Source organism: Conger conger, chromosome 3, assembly GCF_963514075.1.
Source record: "Conger conger chromosome 3, fConCon1.1, whole genome shotgun sequence".
Classification (NCBI taxonomy): Eukaryota; Metazoa; Chordata; class Actinopteri; order Anguilliformes; family Congridae; genus Conger; species Conger conger.
Genome location: NC_083762.1, coordinates 82312969 through 82325724, shown reverse-complemented (window position 1 = coordinate 82325724; position 12756 = coordinate 82312969). Strand labels below are relative to the sequence as shown.

Genomic DNA, 12756 nt, shown 5'->3' with positions numbered 1-12756 from the left:
TGAATCGACAGGGGTTCCTTTTGGAACCGTTTCTCTGGGGAGGTTTTAAAAAAATCTAATAAGATGCCATTGACCAAAGCTTCTAAATACATTTCCACGCGGATTGCCGTTAAACAGTATGCATAGCATCTCTTCTTCTAAAATAATATGCAACTCTTGAATGGGCCGACAAACTTCAGAAATGCCATAATAACCCCCCAGAAATGTTATTTTCCAGGATATCTTCTGCTTCGTCTTCTTGCACCCAACCTCCCCAGAGACCCCTGATCTGACGCTGCGTGACCCCTCCAATCAGCATTCAGAGGCCTGGTCTTCCTCCACGTCTACTCTGACTCTTTAGAGATGTAATCAGCCGTCCCCTGTCTGCAGGGTCAGGGAGGGGTCAATGACGGGGTCGGGCCCTATCGCAGCTTTCAGAGAACTTTCATCGGCGCGTTGATGTCGCAGCTTAGAAGCAGAAACAGAACGGCCGGCCGCCCACACCTACCGCGTCCACACCTACCCTAGTCCCTGAAGTCCCGGCTTCATCCACAAAGCACGTTTGAAAACGCACTTTTGACACTGACGTCTAAGTCGCTCATTTAAGCTATGAAATTCTGTCTCTGTGCTCCAGTCAAACAAAAAAAAACAACAATGTACATTATAATTGTAGGCTAATTAATTCGCACCGGGCGGCAGCAGCAACAGATGAACATGAAAATAACATGACAAGTAAATGAAGCTCATACGCACGTGTCTCGAGGAAAATCGCCTGTTGGCTTTACCTGCAAATATCACCACCGCGTTTCAACCGATTTATTTCTGCGCATTTGGCACTAACAGTACTCATCGCATACAATAAGAAACTTTGGGAGTGCAATTTTATTGAGCACCGGGGTTGTGCCTGCGTTCGCACAACGAGGGCTAATTCCCTGCTCTTAGAAAGGAAAGATTCCAAGAGTTGCATATTATTTTAGAAGAAGAGATGCTATGCATACTGTTTAACGGCAATCCGCGCTTGGTCAATGGCATCTTTTTAAACTGACAACAGACGCGCGCACATACACAGACGCACACACACACTGGCACAGGCACATTCTCACAAATGCAACACTGCTCATGAATATAAGCGCATGAATAGTTTGAATTCTGTAGTTATGTGTTGGAAGGCAAGGCTGTAATAAGAAGCAATGGTGCGTGTCAGCACTTACTCTGTAACAGCAGGAGAGCGGAGATGAGGAGCATCTTCGTGGGCGATTAGTCCGTAAAAACACGACAGCGAGCAATGGAGCAAGGAGCAATGCTGTCCCACAGACCCGCGATTAAGTGAGAAGTGGACGTAAGTGTGTCCCGCGACTGTTTTGTTGATTTGTTGTAACTTGCAGCGATTTTTTTGGCAGTTAGAAACGCGAGTGCGCTGTCCCGTGCAGACTGTCGTGTTCGTCCAAATTAATCACGGTTAAGTAGACGAGTTTTGGGGAGGGGGTTAATATAGCCTCGTGTGCACACGTTATTCAACAGGATACTTTCTGCTTTTCGTGTGTGTACCTTTGGGAAGGACTGAGAATCTCCCTGCTCTACTTCTAAAGACGGTTACCCAAACAACCAGGAGTGTCTGCAATGCTCCTTCCTCCTATAGTTTCCGCACCGTTTGTCCATATTAGCGTTTCCGTTTATTCCTCAGAGCCACGCCAGGCTTAGGCACTTCCCATCGCATTATCTCTCTCCCTAACACGAAAAGCAATTGGAGGGTCTGCAATGTTTTTCTGTGGCAATATTTGTTTTATTTGAATATCAGGAAAACATGCTTTATTCAAACATGTTCATTTCTGCAGCTCAATTAAGAGAATAGAGATAGAATATAGAGATAAAATGAGCACTATGACATTAATTGGACCCTTTCATGCCGACCAGAAGCAGTTCAGATTCACGTAGCGTGTGGTACAGCACTGTAATGTGACTTTAATAAGTGAGCAAGTGTGGGGTTAATCAGTGTTGAGATCTTGAGGTGAAATGATCAAAGAGCATTCACACACACACACACACACACACACATACACACACACTCACATACACTCTCTGTCACACACACACACACTCACACACACACATACACACACACTCACATACACTCTCTCTCACACACACACACACACACACACACACACACACACACACACACACAATGCATTGGAGACAGTATGAATACATCTCCCTGTGTGATTTGATAAGTCTTCTAAATCAGTGTATTTATATTTTTATTGTATAATTTCTATTCAATATTAGTGCAAAATTGAATTTAAATTGTGTTAATAATGTTAATCATCATGAAAGGAAAGCACACAACACACTGGCAGGTTATTATTAAATATGTATTATTTAATTACATATCTTCATTATTTCATGACATCGGTATTTAAGTCTACAGATGGGAACTTAGTGTGGATGCAGACTTATGACAAGAAGGTGTCAAAGCATCATGACACAACTGACATTTGAAAAAAAACTGATATTTTGCAAAAAATACGTTCAAACTGTGACAACACACAGTTAGGCTAGGTGCAGTTAGCATAAACCCTGGGCTAGGTGCAGTTAGCATGAACCCTGGGCTAGGTGCAGTTAGCATGAACCCTGGGCTAGGTGCAGTTAGCATGAACCCTGGGCTAGGTGCAGTTAGCATGAACCCTGGGCTAGGTGCAGTTATGATAATCCCAGGGCTAGGTACTGTATGTCAGCCCTCTCACAATTAACATGGACACTGGACTGGGCGACATGGAGACAGTGTGCTCATGGGTGCTGTCAGGGAGGGTCTGAACTTGTGGCCAGGGTCTGTAGCTGTGGTCATACTGCAGTCAGGGTCTGTAGCTACATTAATGGCATTTGGCAGGCGCTCTTATCCAGAGCGACGTACAGTTGATTAGACTAAGCAGGAGACAACCCTCCCCTGGAACAATGCAGGGTTAAGGGCCTTGTTCAAGGGCCCAACGGCTGTGCGGATCTTATTGTGGCTACACCGGGATTAGAACCACCGACCTTGCGTGTCCCAATCATTTACCTTAACCACTACGCTACAGCTGTGGTCATACTGCAGTCAGGGTCTGTAGCTGTGGTCATATAGCAGTCAGGGTCTGTAGCTGTGGTCATATAGCAGTCAGGGTCTGCATCTGTGGTCATACTGCAGTCAGGGTCTGTAGCTGTGGTCATACTGCAGTCAGGGTCTGTAGCTGTGGTCATATAGCAGTCAGGGTCTGCATCTGTGGTCATACTGCAGTCAGTGTCTGTAGCTGTGGTCATACTGCAGTCAGGGTCTGTAGCTGTAGTTGTATAGCGGTCAGGGTCTGTAGCTGTAGTTGTATAGCGGTCAGGGTCTGTAGCTATAGTTGTGTAGCGGTCAGGGTCTGTAGCTGTAGTCATAGTGGGTGCTGTGGTGTTTGCGGTCTGCATCGGTGAACAGTAATGTTCTGGAAGTGTGAACACTGACACGCTGGGGTCAGCTGGTCCAGAACCCCAGTCATGGACAGCATTAACACTCCTCAGTCCAACCTACAGGGGGCGCTCCTGCTCTCTCCATGATGCCACACACACCAGTGTTGTCGGCTATTAAAGGCTTTCCTCTTGGTTGCATGCAGTCAGCAGTTGGTGATTTCCCCCAGTACAGGGCTAATGCTAATGGGGAGGAGTCCTTTACAGTTCAACCCCTATCACAATTAGCATTAACCCTGGGCTAGGTACAATTAGCATTAACCTTGGGCTAGGTACAATGAGCATTAACGTTGAGCTAGGTACAATTAGCATTAACGTTGGGCTAGGTACAATTAGCATTAACCCTGGGCTAGGTACAATTAGCGTTAACCTTGGGTTATGTACTGTATGGCTGCGGTGTGTTACAGGCCTCCAGAGGGAGACAGAGCTCTCCAGCAGCTCTCTACTCTACCCCTGAAGCTTGTGTGTGTGTCTGTGTTTGTGTGCATGAGTGTATATGTATGTGTGTGCATATGTGTGTATGTGTGTGTGTATGTTTGTGTCATTTTAGTGAAGGACACTTAGGTAACCTATCTAATACCTGCATCTCTCATTAAAGTACTGATTCTAATGCAAAGCTAGCATGATCTAAAAATGTTACATCACAGCCAGCATATGAGTGACACTATAGTGTGTTGACAGTTTTGGAAGGCAAAATTTTGAGTTGTGCCCATGTTCAAAGTTACAATAGAAACAGCACAGACTACAGACTACAGCACAGACTCACAGTACAGCAGAAAGCTCACAGTACAGCAGAAAGCTCACAGTACAGACTCACAGTACAGCAGAAAGTTCACAGTACAGCACAGACTCACAGTACAGCACAGACTCACAGTACAGCAGAAAGTTCACAGTACAGCACAAGGCTCACAGTACAGCACAGACTCACAGTACAGCAGAAGGCTCACAGTACAGACTCACAGTACAGTACAGACTCACAGTACAGCAGAAAGTTCACAGTACAGCACAAGGCTCACAGTACAGCACAGACTCACAGTACAGCAGAAGGCTCACAGTACAAGTACAGACTCACAGTACAGCACAGACTCACAGTACAGCAGAAAGTTCACAGTACAGCACAGACTCACAGTACAGCAGAAAGTTCACAGCACAGACTCACGGTACAGACTCACAGTACAGCACAGACTCACAGTACAGACTCACAGTACAGCACAGACTCACAGCACAGCAGAAGGCTCACAGTACAGCACAGACTCACAGTGCCTCTCAGTTCAGCAGCTCTACTTCCTCCTTCTGGACTTCCTCTCAACAGACAAACTCTGCTGCTTCAGATGATCCTTTCTCTCCGGTTTACGTCTCTCTCACTCTTTCTCATTTTCTATCCATCCATCTCCCCATCTCCCTGAGCACTACTGTGAGTCTGATACAAAAGGCCTGATTACCAGACACTAGTCTCTCTTTTATAGAGTGTCAGTGACTCATGTAAAAGTCCCTGTAACGGAAAGTCTCTGACGGGAAAAGAGCTGTGAGCTGAGCTAGGTCTGGGGTAGGAAAAGAAGTGGATGATAGTCATGCTATAACAGCATTTTCATTATACTGATGCCAGTTATTTACAAATATTTTAATAATGTAGCAAAATCAGCTTCATCAGTCATTCAGTTTGACATTTAACCCACATTTGAATGATGACAATCATCATCATCACCATCATCGTCATCATCACTATCATCATCATCATCATCATCATCACCATCACCATCATCATCACCATCATTGTCATCATCACCATCATCATCATCAATGCCATCATCATCATCATCATTATCATCTTCACAGTGGCAGTGAAGGCTGATTGGTGATGAGGATGGTTATGATGAAGAGCAGGTGTATCTCAGTGTATGAGTGTGTGCGTGAGTATGATTCAGTGAAAGGGGCTTATTTTTCACTCTGCTGTGAAATGACTCTCCTCCGTTCTCTGAAAAATCCCAGAGCATTCTCATAAATCTTCTCTGAGAAGCAGCTGCATAGTCCACAAATGTCTGTCGGTCAGGAATGTTTTATTTTACAGCCCAACAATACATAATAATAATGAGAACAACATATTACAGGTGACTATGACAGTCTCTGAAAGGGCAGAGTATTACACTGTGCTTATGCATAAACATGAAATGATGCTCAGACAAGTCCCTGTGCTTTCGGGGTTTCCAAGGACAGTGATGTAAAGGGAATACCTCCCTCTGTAATTTTAGTCTAAATTGCCCGTAGGTATGAGTGTGTGAGTGAATGGTGTGTGTGAGTGTATGAGTGAATGGTGTGTGTGCCCTGCGATGGACTGGCGACCTGTCCAGGGTGTATTCCTGCCTTTCGCCCAATGTATGCTGGGATAGGCTCCAGCCCCCCTGCGACCCTGTTGAGGATAAGAGGGTTAGGATAATGAATGAATGAATTGAGAGAGCTCTCTCTCTCTCTCTCTCTCTTTCTCTCTCTCTCTCCCTTTCCCTGAAGTGTGAGGGTAAATCCCCCAGTCTTCCTGTACGCAGACCCCTGTTAGACAGAATGAAAACCACATGAACTAGTTTCACTTTTGTCCTCTCTCTCACTCCCTCATCTGCATGAGCAGAAAAAGCACAGCGGTGCCCAATAGCTGCGTTTGTTAAAATGTCTGAATCATTTACAGTTCTGTGAAATGATAGTGTTGTTCAGTTAAAATGTAATTAACCTCTCTTTCTCCCTTACTCCATTCTTCAGTCTTACAGCAGCAGCACTAGCATAAAACTCCCTCTAGCATGTAGCAGTACTAGCATAAAACTCCCTCTAGCATGTAGTAGTACTAACATGATAAACCTCCCTCTAGCATGTAGTAGTACTAGCATAAAACTCCCTCTAGCATGTAGTAGTACTAACATGATAAAACTCCCTCGAGCATGTAGTTGTACTAACATGATAAAACTCCCTCTAGCACGTAGTTGTACTAACATGATAAAACTCCCTCTAGCATGTAGTAGTACTAGCATAAAACTCCCTCTAGCATGTAGTAGCACTAGCATAAAACTCCCTCTAGCATGTAGTAGTACTAGCATGATAAAACTCCCTCTAGCATGTAGTAGTACTAGCATAAAACACCCTCTAGCATGTAGTAGTACTAGCAGGATAGCATGATAGCAATGTTCATTAGTGTTCTCCAGCGTGTGTTTGTAGCATTTTCTCCAGGATTAGCCAAGTATTGTTTCTTTGTGCTGTTTTCAACTAAATTTAGTAGTCACTGTAGTGTGATTCTGCTGTTTGCTTGTTTGTTTGTTAGTTGGTACAAGTAGTGTTTCTTTAGACTGCAGTGAAACTGGGTTGTGTGTTTTTTTCTCTCAGGTGAGCTAGGCTATTGAGGGAGGCTATTGTCTCCACTGGCTGACAGGCCACAGGAGGAGGAGCCTCTGTGGGCAAACGGTGTCACAGCTGGTTATTTAAGCGGTTGTTTAGCGCACCAGCAGCAGCTGGGTGAGGCAGCCTCGGCTCGTCATACGAAGTCGCAGGTGTACAAAGTCGAGGGCGTCTTTCTGTGGGTGTCCATCTGTGGGTGTCTATCTGTGGGTGTCTATCTGTGGGTGTCTATCTGCGGGTGTCCATCGAGACTGTCTGAGAGTCTGATGATTGATTTTGTTTTTGCTGCTTGCCCTCATTTCACTGTGTAGGATTCCTCTTGTCCTCCCTAGTTCCCTCCATGTGTTTCCTTCCCATCCCTGTCCTCTCTCCTCTCCCCAGGTCCCAGTCAGGTAGGAGATTTTGTCCCAGTCAGGTAGCAGGTTTGCTTCCTGCCAACATGGCCGGTGTATCTCTAACCTCATCTTCCCTCCCAGATCTGCTGGTGTTGATCTCTGTGTGGCTGGTGGCCTCTGGAATTGCCAGTCCGCCGTCCAGAAAGCAGACTTCATATCGGCATATGCCTCCCAACCTTGACTTTCTTGCTTTAACAGAAACGTGGCTCTCACAAGAGAACACAGCCACCCTGGCTGCCCTTTCCTCTGCCTTCTCTTTTTCTCACACACCCAGAACCTCTGGCAGAGAAGGTGGCACAGGTCTCCTAATCTCATCCTCATGGAGATCTCGTGTCTTCTCCTCATCCTTCTCCTCTTGAATTTCATGCAGTTTCTGTTACTTTCCTATGCAATCTCTTTATTATTGTTGTTTATCGCCCCCCGGGTCCTCTGGGGAGCTTCTTGGATGAGATGAACATCCTCCTCAGCTCCTCACCAGTCAATGGCACTCCCCTGATCCTCCTGGGTGACTTCAACCTGAACTCAGAATCCACCCAGTCTACCTTTCTCTCCCTCCTTTCTTCTTTGACCTTACCCTCACACTTTCCCCTCCCACCCACAAAGCAGGCAACCTTCATGACCTGATCTTCACAAGGAGCTGCACAACAACCAACCTCTCTGTAACACCACTCCATATATCTGACCACTCCTTCATCTCTTTTTCTCTTCCACTCTCCTCTAACACCCATCCATCTCTCCCACCATCCACTGTCACCTGTCGGCGGAACCTATGCCACCTGTCTACCTCCACCCTCTCTTCTACAATCCTCTCCTCCCTACCATCTGCGGAGTCTTTCTCTCGACTGTCTCCCGACGATGCTGCTACAACCCTCATGTCCTCCCTCACATCTTCCTTTGACTCTCTGTGTCCCCTCACCACAAAACTAGCCCAGGCCTCCCTCCCCAGTCCTTGGCTTTCTGATGCTCTATGAGCTGTCCAAACCAAAGTGATATAGCTTCCTTCCATGCCCTCCTATCATATTTCTATTCCTCTGTCTCTCTTGCAAAATATTCCTTCTTTAACTCTAAACCCTTAAACTGTTTTCAACCTTCTCCTCTCTCACCCTAGAAATTGAGCAAGCATAGGGAGTGAGCTAGCATAGGGCGTGAGGTAGCATGGGTAGTGAGGTAGCATAGGGAGTGAGCTAGCATAGCCAGTGAGGTAGCATAGGGAGTGAGCTAGCATAGCCAGTGAGGTAGCATAGGGAGTGAGGTAGCATAGTGAGGGAGCTAGCATAGCCAGTGAGGTAGCATAGTGAGGGAGCTAGCATAGCCAGTGAGCTAGCATAGGGAGTGAGCTAGCATAGCCAGTGAGGTAGCATAGTGAGGGAGCTAGCATAGTGAGTGAGGTAGCATAGCCAGTGAGGTAGCATAGGGAGTGAGGTAGCATAGTGAGGGAGCTAGCATAGCCAGTGAGGTAGCATAGGGAGTGAGCTAGCATAGGGAGTGAGGTAGCATAGTGAGTGAGCTAGCATAGGGAGTGAGCTAGCATAGTGAGTGAGGTAGCATAGGGAGTGAGCTAGCATAGGGAGTGAGGTAGCATAGGGAGTGAGGTAGAATAGGGAGTGAGGTAGCATAGGGAGTGAGGTAGTATAGGGAGTGAGGTAGCATAGGGAGTGAGGTAGCATAGGGAGTGAGGTAGCATAGGGAGTGAGGTAGTATAGGGAGTGAGGTAGCATAGTGAGGGAGCTAGCATAGCCACTGAGGTAGCATAGGGAGTGAGCTAGCATAGGGAGTGAGGTAGCATAGTGAGGGAGCTAGCATAGCCACTGAGGTAGCATAGGGAGTGAGCTAGCATAGTGAGGGAGCTAGCATAGCCACTGAGGTAGCATAGGGAGTGAGCTAGCATAGGGAGTGAGGTAGAATAGTGAGTGAGGTAGCATAGGGAGTGAGGTAGCATAGGGAGTGAGGTAGCATAGGGAGTGAGGTAGAATAGGGAGTGAGGTAGCATAGGGAGTGAGGTAGAATAGGGAGTGAGGTAGCATAGTGAGGGAGCTAGCATAGCCACTGAGGTAGCATAGGGAGTGAGGTAGCATAGGGAGTGAGGTAGCATAGGGAGTGAGCTAGTATAGGGAGTGAGGTAGCATAGGGAGTGAGGTAGCATAGGGAGTGAGGTAGCACAGGGAGTGAGCTAGCATAGGGAGTGAGGTAGCATAGGGAGTGAGGTAGCATAGGGAGTGAGGTAGCATAGGGAGTGAGGTAGCATAGCAAGTCCACAGAGACTGCAAGTGGCCCAGCAGTGACAGCACATCTCTCATCATGGCAGTGATGTCACAGTGATGTCATCCCCTTTCCTGCCGTGTGGGAAGAGACGGAAACTACAGTGACGATGAGAGGCCATGGCTGCTGAGGTCCCTTGAAACAAAGCGTGTGTGTGTGTGTGTGTGTGTGTATGTGTGTGTGTGTGTGTATGTGTGAGTATGTGTGTGTGTGTGTGTGTATGTGTGAGTATGTGTGTGTATGTGAGTATGTGTGAGTATGTGTGTGTGTGTGTGTGTGTGTATGTGTGAGTATGTGTGTGTATGTGAGTATGTGTGAGTATGTGTGTGTGTGTGTGTGTGTATGTATGTGTGTATGTGTGTGTGTGGATGTGTGTGTGTGTATGTGTGAGTATGTGTGTATGTGTGTGTGTGGATGTGTATGTGTGTGTGTGTGTGTTGGATGTGTGTACGTGTGTGTGTGTGTGTGTGTGTTGGAAGTGTGTATGTCTGTGTTTGTTGGATGTGTGTTTATGTGTGTGTGTGTGTTGGATATGTGTATACGTGTATGTGTTTGTTGGATGTGTGTTTATGTGTGTGTGTGTGTGTGTGTGTGTCCTGTACCCAGTGATCAGCATACAAGTGAGACAGTCCCACATGGGGAATTTGCTGACAGTGGAAAATCCCAGAGTACAAACATTCTCTCTCAGGTCTCTCCTGTGTCACTGCATCCCCACCCACACTGCTGCTGAGAGGGCCAGCTCGCCAAGCTGCCCCCCCCCCCCACTTCCTGTTACCAACGAGTGATATCATCACACCGCAAAGTCACGGCATGCAAAGTATTCTTCACTTTGGCTTTTAATCTCTGACTGACAACCTGAACTTTTTAATTAATCAATTCATCAATAATAATTATAATGAAACATTGACAATTACACATTCAGACAAATGCTAATATGCAAACCTATTTCAAATCATTTATTTTCACAAAAGTGCTTTCTGTGTCTCGTTAAAGCACATGGTCTACAGTCATTGGTGGAAAATAATTTATATGCAAGTAATAGAAGACAATTACTAATCTTATTAATTTATTATTATTTTATTATTATTATTGTTGTTGTTTATTTTATTATTATTTCTAATTTCTTAATTCTTACCACTTATTTAATCAGTTTTCTAAATACAATTAGTAGTAGTAGCATTAATATGAAATATTGTTCATGTTTACTATTATCCATTGTGTATGCATTGTCACGTTTCAGGTCTGTCTTGCCTTGTTTTATGTTTATTCATTTTGTCTTAGTCACGTATTGTCTTATCATGTATTATGTTAGTCTAGGTTTGTCATATTGTTTAGTTTATTTCTTGTTACGATAAATTGTCTTGTCATGTCTAGTTATGTTTTCGTTACGATTATTTTACCTTGTTATGTTGAGTGGTTATCGTCTTAGTTCGTTTAGTGTCATGTTTTGATTTATGTTTATTGTTACGCAGACTGGTCGTTGTTTAAACATACACTTTTACATGTCTTTCCACAAACCTTGCGTTCCGGCTTTCTCTCTCTCTCTTTCTGTCACTCACGCCCTAATTGTTTCTATTTGTCTATTTACTAAAACTACTAATGCTAGATCAGGATTGGGTAATACTAACAGACTAATCATGTGTTCATGTTACCTTACGTTTCTCGTGCATGTCATTTACTAATTTACTAATGCTAGGGCAGGGTAGGTTTATTACTAACGATTACTAATTACCTTGTTTAACTTGTCATTCATTGCACCTGTTTTTCATTCCCTTGCTGCTCTCTAACTAATTGTCTACGCCTGTCTACACCTGCATTTATAGCCCAGTCGCACTTCTGTTCTTTGCGAAATTGTCTGCCTCTTGTCCGTCAAAGCAACGCTTGAGCAGTATAACCATTGATTACACGTTAAGAGCCAAGCCTGTTTATCGACCACTGTTTATTGATTTCTGTTTTGTTGACCATCGCTTGTTTTTGACTACGTCCCCGCCTATTGCTTTTGTACCTTTGCCTCGCTGTTTTGTTTATGGTTTCGACTTCTGCTTCGCCCTCGACTCTGACCCTGCCTGCCGTCCGCCTGTACTTCTGCCCTGCTGACAGCTCTCCTGCTACCGGACCTCCCTGCACGTCTACCGACTACGAGTTCGCCTCTTCCCTCGGCACCGTGTTTTCTGATTATTTATTGTTTTATTGGCTGGATCTACGTGTATGGACTTTATATTACTATTGTTTCTGAGTCGTGCATTTTGGGTCCAACCCCCACGCATCCGTCTCATGCACGTTTGCTTTGGCAATATTTACGATATTCCTTTTTTGTGATAGTGAGAGAGAGATAGAGAGAGGGAGGGAATGATGGAGATAGATAGAGAGAGAGAGTGAGGGAGGGAGACAGAGCAAGTGAGGGAGGGAAAATGGAGAGAGTGCACTGTTTCCTGCTCACTCAACAAAATCGTAAATGGTTGGTATTCATAAAGCACCTTTATCCAAAGCCCTGTACAAGTGATGCTTCTCATTCACCCATTCACCCGTTCACACTTACACACCAATGGCGATTGGCTGCCATGCAAGGCACCAACCAGCTTGTCAGGAACATTTGGGGGTTAGGTGTCTAGCTATTGCGTCTAGGTATTACGTTACATTAATGGCATTTGGTTATGATTAGGGTTTGGATTGGGATTGGGGTTAGGGTTATGATTAGGGTTTGGGTTGGGATTGGGGTTAGTTTTAGCTCGAACCCATCTTCTCCCCATGGCGATGGATGATGGATGTATGTCTCTCTAAGCGTTAGACAACTGCATTTTCTTTTTTTTCTTTTTTTTCTTTTTTAAGATATTTTTTCGGCCTTTTTCAGCTTTATTGGACAGTATATAGTATAGAGAGACAGGAAGAATGGGAGAGAGCGAGAGAGAGAGAGAGAGGGAGAGAGAGAGGGAAAGACATGCGACAAATGTCAGACAGTCGGATTGGAGCCGCCGACGTCGCGGCCGAGCATGCGGTCAACGCTCTGCAGGCTGCGCTCCCCCAGGGAGCTGTGTGTGTGTGTGTGTGTGTGTGTGTGTGTGTGAGTGTGTGTGTGTGTGTGTGTGTGTGTGTGTGTGTGTGTGTGTGTGTGTGTGTGTGTGTGTGTGTGTGTGTGAGTGTGTGTGTGTGTGTGTGTGTGTGTGTGTGTGTGTGTGTGTGAGTGTGTGTGTGTGTGTGTGTGTGTGTGTGTGTGAGTGTGTGTGTGTGTGTGTGTGTGAGTGTGTGTGTGTGTGTGTGTGTGTGA

The 12756-nt window shown here is 45.4% G+C and overlaps 1 protein-coding gene across 1 annotated transcript in view; it reads right to left on the bottom strand.

Moving 5' to 3' along the window:
• LOC133125168 (junctional adhesion molecule 2A-like) overlaps nucleotides 1–1326 on the bottom strand; it is a 9129-nt gene extending 7803 nt beyond the window's left edge. The window contains exon 1 of the mRNA XM_061236917.1: nucleotides 1191–1326. Within this exon, the coding sequence (XP_061092901.1) occupies nucleotides 1191–1224 (34 nt within the window). The 5' untranslated portion in view covers nucleotides 1225–1326. The remainder of the gene's footprint in view (nucleotides 1–1190) is intronic.
• Nucleotides 1327–12756: the final 11430 nt, after the last annotated feature.